The 20,086-nt window shown below is 51.8% G+C and overlaps 1 protein-coding gene across 4 annotated transcripts in view; it reads right to left on the bottom strand.

The window, feature by feature from the left end:
- Nucleotides 1-20,086, bottom strand: part of LOC125622825 (uncharacterized) — a 92,603-nt gene that overhangs the window by 54,703 nt on the left and 17,814 nt on the right. Inside the window, exon 1 of one of the 4 annotated variants that reach the window (XM_048821286.2) lies at nt 11,539-11,820. The exons of the other annotated variants lie outside the window; for them this stretch is intronic. Coding sequence (XP_048677243.2) covers nt 11,539-11,574 — 36 coding nt within the window. The 5' untranslated portion in view covers nt 11,575-11,820. Of the gene's footprint in view, nt 1-11,538; nt 11,821-20,086 lie in introns of those variants that run through there. 4 annotated transcript variants of the gene reach the window in all.

The raw sequence follows: 20,086 nt of genomic DNA, 5'->3' as shown, positions 1-20,086 counted from the left end.
GGCTTTCTTTTTTGTATTCCAGAAATGCCAGAGCAAGTGATAAGAATCCTCTCGACTGGAGACAGGTCCGCAGACAAACAGCAAGCGGCTGGGTCTGGGGGCTGGGTCCTTGCACTCCCCCCCTCAGGGGAAGCGGGCCGGCAGGCCCCCCCTCTCTCGGGGGGGTTTCAGCTGGAGCGGCAGCAGCGTCCGAGGGCAGGCGGGGCGGGGGGCTAACAGCCGGCCGGCAGCCAACCAGCACTCTAGCAACAGCAGAGAAAGAAAAAAAAACAACAAAAAGAAAAGAAAGGGGGGAGAGCATCTGGTCCGGTCGCGGGGGAAGCCGAAAGCAGGGGCAAAAAGCAAGGAAAGTCCAGGCCAGAGGGCAGCAGCAGGAGAGCAGGCTAAGTAGGTCCCTTTTCCCTGGGTAAGGTAACAGGGAAGGTTTTTTTTTTTTTTTTTTGAAACAGAAAAAAAAGTTTATTGGTAACACTTACAGAATTACCAAAGGAAACAAAACAACTATGCAACAAAACAACGCAAACAGAAGGTATAACACAGCAGCTTTCAGGAGGGAGAAGTGTTCAGGCTAGCCTGGGCCCAGAGCTGGGGGGCTTCCTCGACACTCGTGGTCTTCCACCCCCTCGAGTTACCTAGTGCCGCGCCCAGTGTCACCGATCCTCCCTCTCCTGAGAGTGCCCGGTAAGATGGGCACGGCTGCGGGGTGGGCGGTTTAGGGGTCCGGGGGGGTAGACACCCATGTATTATAGGACTCCTCCTAGATGACAGGAATGATGGTATCCACAGCGGCAACGGCTGGGGCTGGCGTCTCTCGCTCTTCCCCTCAATCAAAGGGTCAGACGGAGGGAACCGGACGGGGTCACCGAGCAGAGAATCCCGGACAGCGCCCACCGCTCCTCGAAAGCGTCAAGGGAGTCGGTGGACGCTGCCCAGAGGAACTCCGCCTGGATACGTGAATGTACTGAGGATCGGAAAAAGGCCCCACAATCGCAGGATGTTTCATGGGCCAACCTCCTCTCTCTGGTTTTATAAATGGCTGTTTTAGCCAAGGCTAGGAGGAGGTTGACCAGAAGATCCCACGACTTTGTGGGGCCACAGATGGGAAGTGTATAGATAAAAAGGTGAGGGGAGAAATGAAGCCAGAAGCGTAATAGAATATTTGTGAGGAGCTGGAAAAGGGGCTGCAATCTGGCACACTCTAAATATACGTGCGCCAGGGTTTCCCTCACATTACAAAAAGGACAAGTGTCCGGGATGGGGGTAAACCGTGTCAAAAACACGCCCGTGCTCACAGCTCCGTGAAGGAGCCGCCAACTGATGTCCCTGACGGGCCTCGGGACCAAGGTGGAATACAGGCTGGCCCACCGAGGTTGCTCACCCTCCAAAGATGGCAGGAGGTCCCGCCACTTTGTATCGGGGCGGAACACCAGGGTGTGGGCATGAAGGGTGTGAAGCGTAAGTGTATATAAATATTTCCGTGGTGCAATTGAAAACTAACCGGCTGCAGTTCGTGCAGCCGGCTTGCAGTGAAAGGGTGAGGGGTTTGTTGGGATCTACGGGGTAGGGGCCCGATGGAAAGGTCCGGCGGGCCTGGGGTAAAGGATGGGCGGGGTGCGCCCTCGCACAAGGCTCGGCTAACATAAGCCCGAGCTGCGGGGGTCAAGGCGGCCTTCTCCTCCTGAAGTACGCGCCGGGGGGTACGGGGGCTGGAGAGCCCCATGCGCCGAGCGAGCGTCAGGGGATCCAGCCAGTCTCTCCGGTCGTAGTCCAGGAGGTCTCCGACCCTCGTGACTTCTGCCAGGACCAACCTCTGGCGCACCGAGCGGGACTCCGCCACCTGCACACGGAGCTGGGGGTTGTGTAGCAGGGGCTCCGTGAGGAGATCTGCTCCCACGGTGGCCGCCATGGACCTGGTTGTTCGAAACAGTTTCCAGGTCCGGAGGAGGTCCTGGTAGAAGACCGGCAGCCCGGAGAGGTCTCGCGGAAAACCCCTCGGAGAAAGATAAAAGAGCTGCCGGTCGTATCGAAGCCCTTGGAAACGGCGCAGGAAGGCATGCGCCAGTATGCTCCACGCCGAACTACGTGCACTATAAAAGAGCCTCTGCAGGGCCTGGAGGCGGAAAACGCGGACCTGAGTGTACAGACACTTCAGGCCCTGCCCTCCTTCCTTCAGGGGTAGATGAAGAACTCCAACAGGGGCCCAGTGCATTCCTGACCAGAAGAACTCTAGAATCCATCTCCGGAGGTGGGTCAGGAAACCCAGGGCCGGGGCCAGGGTGTTGAGCCGGTACCAGAGCGTGGACAGGACTAGTTGGTTAAGCACCAGTGCTCTCCCTCGGAGGGAGAGACATCGGAGTAGCCTCGTCCATTTCCGGATCCGCTCTATCACCCCGCCCTCTAAATTTTGCCAGTTCTCCGGCGGGGAAGGGTGCGTGGCGGAAAGGTAAACGCCGAGATAGAGCAGTGGACCCGCACTCCACCGGATGGTCTGAAGTGTGGGTGGGAGGGAGCCTACTTGCCGCCAGTCCCCCACCGCCAAGCCAGAGCTCTTGACCCAGTTGACTCGGGCGGAGGAGGCTGCCAAATAGATAGCCTGGCATGCATCCACTCGTGCCAAGTCGCCCGGGTCCTGGACCACGAGGAGTACGTCATCGGCGTACGCCGACAGGACCAGCCGCAGCTCCGGCTCCCGCAGCACCAACCCTGTCATCCTCCTGTGGAGGAGACAGAGGAAAGGCTCGATCGCCAGAAAGCGTACAACTGGCCCGAGAGGGTGCACCCCTGCCGCACTACTCGCCCGAAGCTGATCGATTCAGTCAGGGTCCAGTTGAGCCTAACCAAACACTCCGTGGAGGCATACAGCACCCGGAGAAAACTCACAAGCTGAGGTCCGAATCCAAACGCCTGCAGAGTGCTCAGGAGGTACCCATGGTCTACTCTATCGAACGCCTTCTCCTGATCAAGAGACAGGAGGGCGAACGACAGACCATCTCTCCGCCCGAGTTCCAAAAGGTCTCGGACTAGAAAGAGGTTGTCAAAAATGCTGCGACCCGGGACAGTATAGGTCTGGTCTGGGTGGATCACGTCCGCCATCACGGACCCTAGTCGCAGCGAGATTGCTTTCGCTACGATTTTGTAATCCGTGCTAAGGAGTGAGACGGGACGCCAGTTTCGTAGATCGCGGAGGTCCCCCTTCTTCGGCAGCAAAGCGAGCACCGCTCGCCTGCACGACAGAGGGAGGACCCCGCTCTGCAAGGACTCAGCCCAGACGGTGACTAGGTCTGGGCCGAGAATGTCCCAGAACGCGCGGTAAAACTCCACGGTCTGTCCATCCATGCCCGGAGTTTTATTGGTGGGCATGCGACGGAGGGCTTCCGAGAACTCGGCCAGGGTGAGAGGCAGCTCTAGTCGGTCTCGGTTGCCCATGCTGACCGTGGGGAGTTCCTCCCAGAGCACCCGCAAGCGCCAGGATCGGTTGGATCCTGGGAGAAAAGGCTTGTGTAGAAGTCACGGGCCCTCCGCACATCTCCTCCGGATCCGTGAGGGGGGTGCCGTCTTCCGCAAGAAGGCAGGTGACGTGTTTCTTGGCCCCCCTCATTTTCTCCAGGGCATAGAAGAAGCGGGAGCCGCGGTCCATCTCCCGAAGGAGGCGGATGCGGGACCGAACGAAGGCACCTCGGGCCCGGTGGTCCTCGAGGGCCCGGAGCTCCTCCCGCTTCTCCCGGCACGCTCCGCAGAGGGACGGATCCTCGGGACTGGCGGCCAGGCGCCTCTCCATCTCTAAGACCTCCCGTTCCAACTGCTCTATCGCCGCATTTCGCCGTCGGCTGGTGCCCCGAGTGTAGTCACGGCAGAAGAGCTTGGTGCGCACCTTCCCGAGATCCCACCATCGCCGCACCAAGGGAAAGGCATGCCACTGCTCTCGCCAGGCCAGCCAGAACTCCTGGAAGGACATCACAAAGCTCTCGTCCTCCAACAGGCTGTTATTAAAGTGCCAATAGGCCGGCCCCGCTCTCTTTGCACGGAGGGAGACCGTTACGGTGACTAAATGATGATTGGAGAATGGGGCCGGACGAATGGCGGAGGAGTGGGCCTGTGAAAGATGGAAACGGGCTAAGTAAATACGGTCCAACCGAGAGTGGTGTGACCGATGGGCCTCCATCCGGACAAAGGTGAACGTGGAGGTGTCATCTGGGTGATGGTCACGCCAGACGTCCACTAGGGAGTGATGTTCAACTATCCCTTGGAGAATATTCGCAGCGGCCGGGCTCGGTTCGGCCGCTGAGCGGTCCCGTTCCTCGAGGGTGGTGTTAAAGTCCCCTCCTAGGACCAGGCACTCGTGCGAATCCAGGGTGCTGAGAAAGTCGGACACCCGCTGATAAAATTGTGGCTGCCTGGAGCTCATTTGCGGGGCATAAATGTTAACAAGATTAACCACAAGCCCCTCCATACGGACTCGAAGGTGCAGCAGGTGGCCCGGCACGGCCTCATTGACCCCTAGCACCTCAGGCCGTAGGTTGGGGGAGAACAGGGTCGCCACTCCAGCTTGCCAGGTCGCGAAGTGGCTAAAGTATACCCCGTCCCCCCACTCCAGCCGCCACCTGTCCTCGGCGGCCGGGTCCGTATGGGTCTCCTGCAGGAAAACTACAGAGTACTTCCCTTCCCGAAGGTAAGAGAGCACCTGGGACCTGCGAGAGCCATCCTACAGCCCCTGGTATTCAGGGTCGCAATAATAAGAGGTGTCATGCGGAGGGCTGGGAGGGTGGGGGCTTCGTGTTGGCGGGGGTGTTCAGGGCCCCTGGCGGGTTGCGCAGCAACCCGTGACCCATCCCGTGGGTGAGTAGATCGCGTCGGAAGCTGCGGGCTCGCTCGTAGGCCACAGCACCGCGCCTTCCTTGCCCCCTGCCCTCCTTTATAAGGGCCCTTGTGGCTTGGAGAATTTGATCAAAGTCCCCCCATAGCTGAAGAGCCAGCTGTGCCCTATTACGGGCGCCACGGGTGTGCTCTAGGAACTTCCGTAGTGCATGCCACAGCTCATGGGGGGGGGGTTACAATTCCCGAGGTGTTCCCTGGTGGGACCCTTAATACAGCCTCGTGGTCCGCTAAGGCGGGTAGACAGGGTGCGGACCACCGACGGGGCGTCTGACAGGCTGGGGTTATTAAATTCATTTCACGCCTTGGGGTGGAGGGGGATGGCAGGGGAAAAATTGCCATTCCTAATGGGTCGCGGCTAGAAAGTGCAAAGACTGCTCCCTGGGGGGAATCTGCGAAAGGCGGAAAGGAAATAACCCCAGGGGCGGCATTAGCATTGCAGGAGGAGGGGACTTGGGCAGGGACAGGGGTGGGGGCAGGGGTAAGGCTCTGGGGTTCAGGAGGCAAGCAGCTAAAGGAAAGTGCCTCCTGAGCAGAGTCAAGGGTTAAGGGGTAAGGGAGGGGGCTCCCAATAATGCTAGGCGCTGGCTCCATGGTGGTCTTAGCGGCCATGGCATCAGGTGGTGGACCACCTTCTGCAGGGTGCTCCCCCGGGAAGGCAATTAGGGGGAGGGAGCATGGGGAAAGGGAGGCTGGTGTAAGGTTGCCCAGCTCGAGGCCAGCCGGCAGCAGATCATCCCCTCCTTGGGTGACCGGGGTCAAATCTAGGGCCTCAATCTCCGCGTACACGGGGGAGAGGCCAGCTCCTGCCACCCCGGGGGCCTCTCCTCTAGGGCCCGCCTCAACGGTCGCCTTGGGGTCCGTGGGGGGTTTGGGTGGTATCCAGGCAGAAGGGGCGTCCTCAAAAGTCTCGGAGGGGAGGGTCTCCCGTGGAGGGGGGATTCTGCCCTCCAATGCCAGTCCGTCTTCCCCTCCCGACACCAGTGGATGGATCTCGCTCGTGGCCGTGGCGGGAGGCTCGATAGCAGTGCCCCCTTTCCTGGTCTTCCGGGGGGCTTCCGCGTCGGATGGATGCAGCGGAGCTCGAGCCTTCCGCTTGCCTCGCTTCCCCTGGACTAGGGTCCAGCCCTCCATAGCATCATCTGGGGGTTGGTTAGCAGGCGTCGTGTCGGGGGGCGGAGGCGATGGTTCAGGGGTTCGGGGGGGTAGCGGTGAGGCAGCATGAGGGGCGGGGGTTTCTCCTTGGGGTGGGCCCTTTCCTATTCCCGGTAATATCCTTGCCACACCCTCCTCCATGGGCTCTGTTGGATTGGTACTAGCAAGGGTGGAACTCCCTTGCTCGCCCGGGCATTGTAGGGAAGGTATTTCTTGGGCCCGGACGGGAACAGCGATGGGTCGAGTAGGAGGAGGGTTGGTTTCAGGTGCCGGGCAGCCAGGGACGTCGGCAGCGATGGGGCCGATATCCTGCCGGATCTCGGGGGTTTCGGGTGCCCCTCCCCCCCGGGCCAAAGGGCAGTCTCTGCAGACATGCCCCGCTGAGCGGCAGAGGTAGCACCGGGCCTCTCCGGTAGAGTAAAAGACCCGATAGCGGGCTCCCTGGTAGGGGACTAGAAAAGACCCCTCGAGCGCCTCTTCGTCATGCGCCCCTGCCGGCGGTAGAAGCTGCACTTGCCGGCGGAACGAAAAAATGTGACGGAGGGTGGGGTCCTTGCAGCCCAACGGGAGAGGGCTGATGACAGAGACAAGTTTCCCCAGAGTGGAGAGAGTGGGTAACAGGGCAGCATTGGGTAAGAAGGGAGGAATGGAGGTAAGGACGAGGTGAACGCCCAGGTCTTCTCACGGTTCTAGGGGGACAAACACCCCCCCCACCGTCAGGCCCCTCTCCACCGCCTCCTGGGCGGCATCCTCCGAGGCTAAGAAAAAAACGACCTTCCCATACATCTTGGATGCCGCCACAATAGCCGTGGGTCCTACCACCTTCGCCAACGCCTGCACGTATGTCTCCACGTGGGGCGAGGCGGGCACCAGGAGGCAACGGACGCCGTGCCTCCTGGTCAAGGCGGGGAAAGGGCCCCGGCCGCTGGTGATGGTGGCGGAGGCGGGGGGGGCGAGATGACGAGGCGGCAGGCAGGGGGGAGCCCATCGCCGCCCGGGCATACGTCCTGGGGGCCGGGGAAGGGACAATCGCAGAGCTGGTGGAGGGAAACGCAGGGAGGGGCACCACGGTTGATGACGAGGCCACAGCGGTGGGGGCAGCCTCTGCCATGGAGGACTCAGTGGTTTTAGCGGGGCCCTTTCCTTTCCTTCCGGCCAACCCGAGGGGGGTTCCTAGAATCTGGGGGGACGGTGGGTGCAGCAGCAGCAGCGATCACCCCGGTGCCTCCTGCTGCCGGTGCCCCAGCAGGGGGGGTGGCAAGTATCTTGACAATAGTGGTGGTGGTGGGGCCTTGGGGGTCGGGCAGGGGTGGTGGTGGGGGAGGGACAACTAATTTTATTGAAGCGGTCTCGCCCCTCTCGTTCCCCGCCATTGTGAGCAGGGAGAGACAGGGAGACACCGGAAGGAGGAGGGGGGAGGGGAGAAGCGGAGTAGCCCCTCCTTCTGCTAGGCTGCAGGCGGGGAGGGGGGGGAATGCCGAGGGGGTTGGACTGGGGGGGGGAAACAAAATCGGGGTCCAGTAATAGGGGCAAGCCGTGGGATAAGCAATCCGGGGGGGGGTGTAGACCCACACACGTTTGTCCGAAGAGTCTCGGTTGGTCGGCTGTTATGTCCGGTCCGAAAGGCAAAGTTCAAAGCGAACAGCTGGATCCAAAGGGAGATGGCAGGTTGCCAGCAGGGACGGACGGCGGGGGGGCCGTAACAGTTGTAGTAAGGGTGGGGGAGTTGGCGGCACCGATGGATCGGGGGTGGCGGTCTCCGCGCCACACCCCCTGTGCCGCCACAAACGCAAGTAACCACAGTCAAACTCCCCCCCACGAGAGTATAATTCAGAAAATTACTCAGTCTTACGGCCCCCTTCACGAAGATTTATAGCTGTCCTGGATTATTTCTCCTGTCTTCTGAAATCTTCTTCTCCAGCTGTGTTGGCTGTGTTCCAAGGCTTCCGGCATGCTGAGAATGTTGTAAAGTCCGAGCTGCTAGCAAAACGGCTGGGTCTGGGGGTTTCCACTCCCCCCTCCGGACAGCAAAATCGGCAATCTTCCCCCCCCTCCTCCGGGGGCTCAGCTGAGGCAAATAGCTGCGCCCGAAAGCAGGCGTGGGGGGGGGGGGCGGGTGCTGGCGAAGGACGTAGACGGAAAAAAACCACAAAAAATTAAAAGAAAAAACAAAAAAGCGTCTGGCCCGGTCGGGGGGGGACTAAGGGGCCGGGCCAGGGGGCTTTAGGAAAGAACAGAAAGCAGATAGCTGAGGAGGAAGCAAAAGACGTTCCGTTTCCCAACAGGGAAGGTTCCAGAACAATCAGGAACCTTCTGGAGACAATTAAGACAGGCTGATTAGAACACCTGCAGCCAATCAAGAAGCTGCTAGAATCAATTAAGGCAGGCTAATCTGGGTTTTAAACCTGGGTTTTAAAAAGGAGCTCACTTCAGTTTGTGGTATGCGTGTGTGGAGCTGGGAGCAAGAGGCGCTAGGAGCTGAGAGTGAGAACGCGGACTGTTGGAGGACTGAGGAGTACAAGCATTATCAGACACCAGGAGGAAGGTCCTATGGTGAGGATAAAGAAGGGGTTGGGAGGAGGCCATGGGGAAGTAGCCCAGGGAGTTGTAGCTGTCGCCCAGCTGTTCCAGGAGGCACTCTAGACAGCTGCCATCCACAGGGCCCTGGGCTGGAACCCGGAGTAGAGGGCGGGCCTGGGTTCCCCCCAAACCTCCCAACTCCTGGTCAGACACAGGAGGAGTCGATCTGGACTGTGGGTTCAGAAAAATGGCCAAGCTGAGGGCTGCCGTGAAGCTTCAAGGCGAGCAAATCCACCAATAAGCGCAAGACCCACCAAGGTAGAGCAGGAGCTTGGTCACAATCCCTATGTTCACCCTTTTTATAAAACTATAATGGATTCTATACAAAGTATGTCTTGTGAGGTATCATTTGAAAACTCATAATTTGTGTTATAATTCTTGATGTCTGATTTGTGTCTATTTATTCTTTTACGTAGAGACTGTCCAGTTTGACTAATGTACATGGCAGAGGGGCACTGCTGGCACATGATGGCATATGTCACATTGGTAGATGTGCAGGTGAATGAGCCTCTGATCGTGTGGCTGATGTGATTAGGCCCTATGATGGTGTCCCCTGAATAGATATGTGGACACAGTTGGCAACGGGCTTTGTTGCAAGGATAGGTCAGATCAGACACCAAGAATTATAACATTCAAAAACCAGTCGGAGAACACTTCAATCTCTCTGGTCACTCGATTGCAGACCTAAAAGTGGCAATTCTTCAGCAAAAAAACTTAGAATCATAGAATCATAGAATATAAGGGCTGGAAGGGACCCCAGAAGGTCATCTAGTCCAACCCCCTGCTCAAAGCAGGACCAATTCCCAGTTAAATCATCCCAGCCAGGGCTTTGTCAAGCCTGACCTTAAAAACCTCTAAGGAAGGAGATTCTACCACCTCCCTAGGTAACGCATTCCAGTGTTTCACCACCCTCCTAGTGAAAAAGTTTTTCCTAATATCCAATCTAAACCTCCCCCACTGCAACTTGAGACCATTACTCCTCGTTCTGTCATCTGATACCATTGAGAACAGTCTAGAGCCATCCTCTTTGGAACCCCCTTTCAGGTAGTTGAAAACAGCTATCAAATCCCCCCTCATTCTTCTCTTCTGCAGGCTAAACAATCCCAGCTCCCTCAGCCTCTCCTCATAACTCATATGTTCCAGACCCCTAATCATTTTTGTTGCCCTTCGCTGGACTCTCTCCAATTTATCCACATCCTTCTTGAAGTGTGGGGCCCAAAACTGGACACAGTACTCCAGATGAGGCCTCACCAATGTCAAATAGAGGGGAACGATCACGTCCCTCGATCTGCTCGCTATGCCCCTACTTATACATCCCAAAATGCCATTGGCCTTCTTGGCAACAAGGGCACACTGCTGACTCATATCCAGCTTCTCGTCCACTGTCACCCCTAGGTCCTTTTCCGCAGAACTGCTGCCTAGCCATTCGGTCCCTAGTCTGTAGCTGTGCATTGGGTTCTTCCGTCCTAAGTGCAGGACCCTGCACTTATCCTTATTGAACCTCATCAGATTTCTTTTGGCCCAATCCTCCAATTTGTCTAGGTCCTTCTGTATCCTATCCCTCCCCTCCAGTGTATCTACCACTCCTCCCAGTTTAGTATCATCCGCAAATTTGCTGAGAGTGCAATCCACACCATCCTCCAGATCATTTATGAAGATATTGAACAAAACCGGCCCCAGGACCGACCCTTGGGGCACTCCACTTGATACCGGCTGCCAACTAGACATGGAGCCATTGATCACTACCCGTTGAGCCCGACAATCTAGCCAGCTTTCTACCCACCTTGTAGTGCATTCATCCAGCCCATACTTCCTTAACTTGCTGACAAGAATACTGTGGGAGACCGTGTCAAAAGCTTTGCTAAAGTCAAGAAACAATACATCCACTGCTTTCCCTTCATCCACAGAACCAGTAATCTCATCATAGAAGGCGATTAGATTAGTCAGGCATGACCTTCCCTTGGTGAATCCATGCTGGCTGTTCCTGATCACTTTCCTCTCATGCAAGTGCTTCAGGATTGATTCTTTGAGGACCTGCTCCATGATTTTTCCAGGGACTGAAGTGAGGCTGACTGGCCTGTAGTTCCCAGGATCCTCCTTCTTCCCTTTTTTAAAGATTGGCACTACATTAGCCTTTTTCCAGTCATCCGGGACTTCCCCGGTTCGCCACGAGTTTTCAAAGATAATGGCCAATGGCTCTGCAATCACAGCCGCCAGTTCCTTCAGCACTCTCGGATGCAACTCGTCCGGCCCCATGGACTTGTGCACGTCCAGCTTTTCTAAAAAGTCCCTAACCACCTCTATCTCCACAGAGGGCTGGCCATCTCTTCCCCATTTTGTGATGCCCAGCGTAGCAGTCTGGGAGCTGACCTTGTTAGTGAAAACAGAGGCAAAAAAAGCATTGAGTACATTAGCTTTTTCCACATCCTCTGTCACTAGTTTGCCTCCCTCATTCAGAAACTTCAAAAACAGACTCCAACGAGAGACTACTGAATTGGAATTAATTTACAAACTGGACACCATTAACTTAGGCTTGAATAAAGACTGGGAGTGGATGTGTCCTTACACAAAGTAAAACTATTTCCCCATGTTTATTCCCCCACCCCCATTGTTCCTCACACGTTCTTGCCAACTGCTGGAAATGGGCCATCTTGATTATCGCTACAAAAGGTTTTTTTTTCTCTCTGCTGCTGGTAATAGCTCACCTTACCTGATCACTCTCGTTACAGTGTGTATGGTAACACCCATTGTTTCATGTTCTCTGTGTATATAAAATCTCCCCACTGTATTTTCCACTGCATGCATCCAATGAAGTGAGCTGTAGCTCACGAAAGCTTATGCTCAAATAAATGTGTTAGTTTCTAAGGTGCCACAAGTACTCCTTTTCTTTTTGCGGATACAGACTAACACAGCTGCTACTCTGAAACTTACCATGTAGTGTAATTCATGAGTGGCTGGCGATAGCATTCGTACAGTATAACTGGAGTGACTGACGTTCTGGAGGCTGTGTCAACAGACCAACGTGGTGGCTCTCACAGCGAAGCAGTGTAAAAGGCATCCCGGGTTGGGGAATTGAGGGGACACAGCTGTCCATCAGTCCAGATTGTACCCTGGGGGATGTCACAAGCAGATCTGTGGCCAAATTCTTTGCTGAAAGTGGCTTCAGTGGAGATAAGACCAGGAAAGAATTCCACCTCTTGATTCCACGTCTTGATTCCACCTCAATTCCATCACACTGGCAATTCAGAATCCACCTGTTTCCAAATGTGGATACATGCAGTATTAACCCCATCAACCCTGAATTCTTTGCTATGGGATGTAAAATGCACCATATATGTGGGGCTCTTCATAGTTAAGATTTGTTTCAGGCAACACCCAAATATAGAAAAGCATTACAGGTGGTTATGTCACATCCCCTCTCACTGCTGCTAAGGAAAGAGAGTAATGAGAGAGTTGAAGTGCACCAACCATTCTTTGGAGGGAGTATATTCCCTACCCATCTCTCCCCTCCCTCCACCTCCCCAGGTTCAAGTCCTGGGATTAGAAAATACCATGCCGTTACTGGTAAAGAAATGGTTTGCCCGGTGCAGCCCCAAATGCTCTGTCTGTGGAACTATCGATCAAGCCCAGATATGATCACAGCAGATTTGTATTGCTTGTGGACTCAAGCAAGCAGCAATTTCTGCTCTGCTCTTGAGGGAAGACCCAAGTACTGGCCAGTAGTATGACAGTGTGCATTCATTCCTGAATTAGACATTTATGGCTATGTAAATTAGTTGCAGCCCTGGTACATTGCAAAGAGGCCCCCACTGTCACAGAGGTTGAGTATCCTGCGTTACAATAACTGCACTAGTATTTATTATTAAAGCATCATCATATTGCTTAGAGACCATTTTTCAGCCATTAGTTTTCAGCAAGTCACGAACCCAAAATCCGTTGTGCCAGAACAAAAAGACAGTCCCTGCCTCACAGAGCTTACAATCTAAGTACAAGACAAGAAACAACTGATGGGTACAGACTGACAGATGGGGGAGAGCCACAAAGCTCAAAACACTTTACAAAAGAGGTAACTATCATGACACTGTTACATTTGGAAGCACAGAGGGGCAAACTGACTTCATGAAGGCCACACTGAATCAAGAGCAGAGCAGGATACAGAATCTAGGTCTCCAGCCTAATACACCATCCACTTAAGAAGGGGTTAAAAAAATCACAAATATGCAGTGATGTTCTGGTCCCTACTAACATAAATCCACAGCTGCAAATGTGCTGAGGGGGAGCGGCTCTCCAGTGGCTTAGAACAGTGGTCTGTTCTCCATCTGATGGACAAATCCAAGGAATACCAGCTGTACCACGCTTTCCCTTTCCCCTCACCATCATGTCCCTGGTAAAGGATCATGTGTGGAAAATATATTGATTGAGCCTGGAACTAAGAGACAGTCAATGGAGAAGTACTGTAACCTAGTACGCTGGGACTGGAGCTACTGAGCGTGGCTGCAGTGCTAGTGAAAGGGTTTGATTGGCCAGCAGGAGAGGGTGGAGCCTGATTCAGAGGCATGCAGAAGTCAATGTGGGTGCTCATACCTCTCAGGATCAAGGCATATCCACAGAATAAATAGGTCGGGCATTGTAAGCTTCCTTTGTACTGCTTCTCACCAAGGTGACTCTCCTTCCTCTGAAGATCTGTGTCAGGATGCATCTTATCTCTACAGACCATACATTTCCCTATCATGGTTTGCTAGTCCCTGAAGGAGAAGCATCATTCTGTGCCTCGGTGGTTTTTATAGCCCAGATCTAGGATGCTGTACAAATGTAACACATGCCATTTAAACATGATTGGCCCAAATAGGTTGCACAGTCGTGTACTCTGGTCAAACCAAATCAACAATATTTTAGGCCTCATATTTAGGCACAGAGCCCTCTGACCCCCTCCCCCAGGGGCTCCAGGGACTTCGTGCCGACTGCTTCCAGCAGCAGTGTGGGCCCCACGCCGCCATGGGGGTGACAATCCTGCGGGCCGAGTCCAAAGCCCTGACGGGCCAGATCCAGCCCTCGGGCCGTAGTTTGTCCACCCACCCTGGTCTAGCAAAAGAGTCAAGGCTGCTTCAGGGTGGCTGCTTAGCAATCAACAGCCTGAGAGGTGTGCACTCTACCAAGTAGAAAACCTCCCACTGGAATGGGAAACACTCAGCAGTGTATTTGCAAAGATCATGCTAGGTTCATCGGGGCATATCTCCTTTAATCAATTCCCTGCCATTGCAAGGGCATTGGGCACTGGTACGCCTCGGACCTTCCTGTTCTCTGCTTAGAATCATAGAATATCAGGGTTGGAAGGGACCTCAGGAGGTCATCTAGTCCCACCCCTGCTCAAAGCAGGACCAATCCCCAACTAAATCATCCCAGCCAGGGCTTTGTCAAGCCTGACCTTAAAAACTTCTAAGGAAGGAGATTCCACCACCTCCCTAGGCAACGCATTCCAGTGTTTCACCACCCTCCTAGTGAAAAAGTTTTTCCTAATATCCAACCTAAACCTCCCCCACTGCAACTTGAGACCATTGCTCCTGTTCTGTCATCTGCTACCACTGAGAACAGTCTAGATCCATCCTCTTTGGAATCCCCTTTCAGGTAGTTGAAAGCAGCTATCAAATCCCACCTCATTCTTCTCTTCTGCAGACTAAACAATCCCAGTTCCCTCAGCCTCTCCTCATAAGTCATGTGTTCCAGTCCCCTAATCATTTTTGTTGCCCTCTGCTGGACTCTTTCCAATTTTTCCACATCCTTCTTGTAGTGTGGGGCCAAAAACTGGACACAGTACTCCAGATGAGGCCTCACCAATGTCGAATAGAGGGGAACGATCACGTCCCTCGATCTGCGGACAATGCCCCTACATATACATCCCAAAATGCCATTGGCCTTCTTGGCAACAAGGGCACACTGTTGATTCATATCCAGCTTCTCGTCCACTGTAACCCCTAGGTCCTTTTCTGCAGAACTGCTGCCGAGCCATTCGGTCCTTAGTCTATAGCGGTGCATGGTATTCTTCCGTCCTAAGTGCAGGACTCTGCACTTGTCCTTGTTGAACCTCATCAGATTTCTTTTGGCCCAATCCTCTAATTTGTCTAGGGCCCTCTGTATCCTATCCCTCCCCTCCAGCGTATCTACCTCTCCTCCCAGTTTAGTGTCATCTGCAAACTTGCTGAGGGTGCAATCCACACCATCCTCCAGATCATTTATGAAGATGTTGAACAAAACCGGCCCCAGGACCGACCCTTGGTGCACTCCACTTGATACCGGCTGCCAACTAGACATGGAGCCATTGATCGCTACCCGTTGAGCCCGACAATCTAGCCAACTTTCTATCCACCTTATAGTCCATTCATCCAGCCCATATTTCTTTAACTTGCTGGCAAGAATACTGTGGGAGACCGTGTCAAAAGCTTTGCTAAAGTCAAGGAACAACACGTCCACTGCTTTCCCCTCATCCACAGAGCCAGTTATCTCGTCATAGAAGGAATTAGATTAGTCAGGCATGACTTGCCCTTGGTGAATCCATGCTGACTGTTCCTGATCACTTTCCTCTCCTCTAAGTGCTTCAGAATTGATTCCTTGAGGACCTGCTCCATGATTTTTCCAGGGACAGAGGTGAGGCTGACTGGCCTGTAGTTCCCAGGATCCTCCTTCTTCCCTTTTTTAAAGATGGGCATTAAATTAGCCTTTTTCCAGTCATCCAGGACCATCCCCGGATCGCCATGAGTTTTCAAAGATAATGGCCAATGGCTCTGCAATCACATCCGCCAACTCCTTTAGCACTCTCGGATGCAGCGCATCCGGCTCCATGGACTTGTGCTCATCCAGATTTTCTAAATAGTCCCGCACCACTTCTTTCTCCACAGAGGGCTGGTCACCTCCTCCCCATGCTGTGCTGCCCAGTGCAGTAGTCTGGGAGCTGACCTTGTTCGTGAAGACAGAGGCAAAAAAAACATTGAATACATTAGCTTTTTCCACATCCTCTGTCACTAGGTTGCCTCCATCATTCAGTAAGGGGCCCACACTTTCCTAAACTTTCTTCTTGTTGCTAACATACCTGAAGAAACCCTTCTTGTTATTCTTAACATCTCTTGCTAGCTGCAACTCCAGGTGTGATTTGGCCTTCCTGATTTCACTCCTGCATGCCCGAGCAATATTTTTATACTCTTCCCTGGTCATTTGTTCAATCTTCCACTTCTTGTAAGCTTCTTTTTTGTGTTTAAGATCAGCAAGGTTTTCACTGCTAAGCCAAGCTGGTCACCTGACATATTTACTATTCTTTCTACACATCGGGATGGTTTGTCCCTGTAACCTCACTAAGGATTCTTTAAAATACAGCCAGCTCTCCTGGACTCCTTTCCCCCTCATGCTTGTGGCACACAATAGTTTAGTCTCCTGACGGCTGTGATACTTTGGTCTAATTCTGGTTGTTGGGTTTTGTGTGCAGGTGCTGGGGGGTGTTGGTGTCCTGTGATGTGCAGGAGGTCAAATGAGATGATCTGATGGTCCCTTCTGGACTTAAACTTGACTCTGTCTCTGTAACACAAAGAACAGCTGATGCTGAATGCGCTTAGTCCCAAACTCCAGGCAGCTTTGAAAATGGAGACTGCTCTCATCCTTTGAGGAATTTGTGGTAGCTAAAAGTACAACAGGGCTGGCAAGGAACCTACCAAGAAATCTTGCCAATTATCAATTGCCAATGGCACCTTCAAGGCCTTTGGAAAGCATAGTCAATAAGGCCAGTCCAGGGAGGAGGAGGCTGTGCAACAGGAAGTCCTGGGTTCAGGAATGCAACCTGGATGCCAGCAGCACCCACTCACAAAGCCTCATCGCAGTGTGGGCCTTTTTATCATCTCCTGCAGAATGGTTAAAAATACCGGTGTGGGATGCAGCAGGCACTGACCCTCTCCCTGCCTTCCACAGGCTCAGTCAGAAAGATGCTGGAACTATCCCAGCTGCACAGCCTGGGCTCAGTAATAACAGCATAGTCCACAGGATGACCTCAAAACATCGTACAAACATGAACTAATCCTTACCGCATCACTGTCAGGTTGGTAAGTAAGAACCCCATTTTGCAGATGGGGAAATTGAGGCACAGAGCGGCAAAGCTGGGAATAAAAGCCAGTTATTCTAATGGTCCACTGCCTTCCGCAGAGCTGATCAATGCTGCAGGTTTCTCACAGAGCAAAATAAAAACAGTTTTCTACTACAGATGGCCAAGTGTTTGCTGGGGCTTATAAAGAACCCTGGCACATACCCGATCAAGAAGAGTTTATAAACTCGATTGGCTGAACAAGTGCAAAGAGGTTAAAAGCATTATAAAATAAAATAATAATAATAGCCTAGCTTTGATATAGGTATGATATAGGTATATCCATCAGTCGATCTCAAAGCACTTGACAAGGAGGTGAAGTGACTTGTCCAAAGCCACTGGCACAGCCAGGAATAGAACTCCAGTCTTTGAGTCCCCGACCCAAGCCCTAACCACTAGGCAACTCTGACTTCACCTTACTACAGTAAGAAATTCAAAGTGCCTGCTTCTGATCTCACTGGAATGGAGTTATTCCTGATTCATCCCAACTTAAATGAGAGGAGAATCAAGCTCTAAGTCTATATTGGCCAGTGTTTCATCAAAGTACATGTATTGTTTACAGCTAATCTGTAACTACAGCAAAATAACAGCCTCGCTATCCGAAGACACAGTAACAATCTACAATATGTTTTCACATCTAGGTTTTTCAATACTTGCTTTGAAAGAAAAATTCATTGACTTAAAGCTTCACTTAGACATTATTAAGTTGCAAAGGCAACTCAGTTACTTCTTCTATAAACCTTATTAGAATATTACAGGTATAAAACTACCATGTCTGAAAAGCAGGAAATTCTGCACCACATTCTCCCCTGGCGCTGGCACTGGATTTATGCTAGCCCAGAATCTGGCCTGATAAGACAAGGCTAAGTGTATGAAAAAAAATAAATGTTTGAAAAATCTGGAAATTCAGAGTTAAGATTCCACGAACACCCTTAGCTCTGTCCCTTCCCCATGCCCTAGAACACCCTACTCTGACTCCCAAAGACACTTAGGCCAGATTCTCTAAAATATTTTGGTGCCTAACTCCAGGAGTCAGGCAGCTAAATGCCTTTCTGGATCTGGGCTTTCTACCACCACATTGTACCTTTCCATACATTCCCATCGTGAAACACATATCCCCTAAGTATACAAATGACATTCATTATAAAGGGCCCATCCACCCAGCCACAGATGCTCCTCAAATACACTGTCCCAGAATAAGCCCAGACACAGTGTCTCAAGTCCTACCCCCCAAGTACAGATCAAAGACCTTCCCTCTCACCTCACCTTCCCACTAGACTCAAAAGACTGCAATATTTTCACATTTTACCATCTACCCACAACCCCCAAACACCTACCACTTTGTACCATTCCATCATCCTCTCTAAGGAGAGTACAAACAGTGCTATTATACTCATCCGATTCTCCTTCCCGTTGGGGGTCTGAGAAACAACTACCCTCATACAGCCACTATGGCCTCTGTGACTGTACACATCTCTACCTAACATCTCCACAGGGTACCAATCAACTACCACAGACTCACACGTTTCAAGGCCAGAAGAGACCATCATGATCTTTAGTCTGACCTCCTGAATAACACCGACCAGAGAACCTCACCCAGTAATTTCTGCATAAAGCCCATAACGCCGGTTTGAGCGATAACATAGCTTTTAAAAAGTCATCCAGACTTGACTGAAAGACGTCAAGTGATGAAGAATCCACAACATCCCTATGTAAGTTGTTCCAGTGATTAACTACTCTCAGTGTTAAACACTTGCACTTTATCTAATATCTAATGCTAGCTGCACACAACACAGCACTGTACCTTATTCTCCAAAACAGGTTCTTGACCTTGCCTGTTCCACACAAAGACGAGTTCATGAGAATTTAAATAGTAGCTGATATACTTAGCACATCTGACTATCTATGCCAGAAGGCTGCAAGGTCTGGTAAGGAATGGGGAGGAGTTAAGGTGGTTTGTGAAAGCATAATCTAAATTTCCAGGCTTCTAAACAGCTTGGTGCTCTTTTCTTCCCCACAAATGTAATCTTGATTTAAAATTTGTTGTCTTTCGAGTGCTTGTTCCTTTTGAGAGCAATAGCATTCTAATAAGGTCCTCAGGAGAAGTAATTGAGACATCTTTACCACCTTAACTGTGTCTTAATGAAGCTTTTTGTCTGGGAATAATTCCTGCCAAGATTTAAAGACGCTCCTGTTTTCACTGCAGGGGAAGAGGAAAAGACTCAGAAATAACCCACTGGTCTTAAATCTACAGTCTCCAAAGAAAGGATAGGAATAACCAAACCAAATACTTCCTCTCATCAAACTTCCCCTGAACACAAGGAAGGAGGAAAAAAGATACTAAGGATCAAAGCCTAATAATGGTGTATTGGTGTATTCTGACCCTCACCACAGAGAGATATCATGGCAAGGCTGCTCAAAGTGCAGCCATAGAAATGAAAGAAAATATGCCAGTCACAATGCCACAGTAAAGTTATGCTAAGCAGGAAGATATGGGGCAGGAGAAAGGGGAGCTAGTCCCCACTGTTAAAGTACAGGGCTGAAATAACTGTTACAGTCATTTTTATGGGACACCAATCACCTTAGTGTTGCAGAAAAGCGAAGTCTGGAATGAGCCTTAAAATGCAGTTCTGCTAGGAAAAGTTACTATATAAAAATAGCCCCTTCTCGATCAACACATCTACTTTCTGTATCAGTCACATTTGCTGACCATAGTGACTAAAGCTTGTACTTATTTTTACTGCTCTTATTCCTGCAGACCCAGCACAGATAGCTGAGAGGGAGCTGGAGTCTATTCCTTCTTGGACATCATCAACAGAACTGTTTATTAAGTTCCAATCAATGACACTTGTGCAAACGCAGTGATGGCTATGGAGGTTGCACAGGTGCAAACTGAGGGCAAAATTCTTCCTGCAGAATTATTATTGCTGGTGATTATACATGAGAAGGAAAGAGCCCAGCAGGAGTTTGCAGAGCTGACATTTTAAAATGAGAGGCCTGATTCTGCTCTCACATTGGCTTCAGTCCAGTCATTCCTGACTTACACTGGTGTAAGAACAGAATTTGGCCTGATATTTTTCTACATGTGAACTAAGCAAATCTGATCTGTTTTTTTCTGAATGAAAGAAACCATGCATGTGACCTGGAGATTTTGCAATATTCTCTTGAACCTATGGACAACAAACACATGCTGCAGCATATTGTGATTTAAACTGGAAGCCTGGACTTCAGCTAATAGTCTTCAGGAACTTTCAGCAAGTAAAGAACTTTAGAATCATTTATATCTGCCTGGTATTGTTCCTGAAAAAGAATGGAAAGCAACAAGCTAATTAGATTTGCCAGTCCTGTCAACACTGATGA

The sequence above is a fragment of the Caretta caretta genome, chromosome 15 (genome assembly GCF_965140235.1).
Source record: "Caretta caretta isolate rCarCar2 chromosome 15, rCarCar1.hap1, whole genome shotgun sequence".
Classification (NCBI taxonomy): Eukaryota; Metazoa; Chordata; order Testudines; family Cheloniidae; genus Caretta; species Caretta caretta.
The sequence above is the reverse complement of the archived record's forward strand: the minus strand, read 5'-3'. Positions and strand labels throughout refer to the sequence as shown.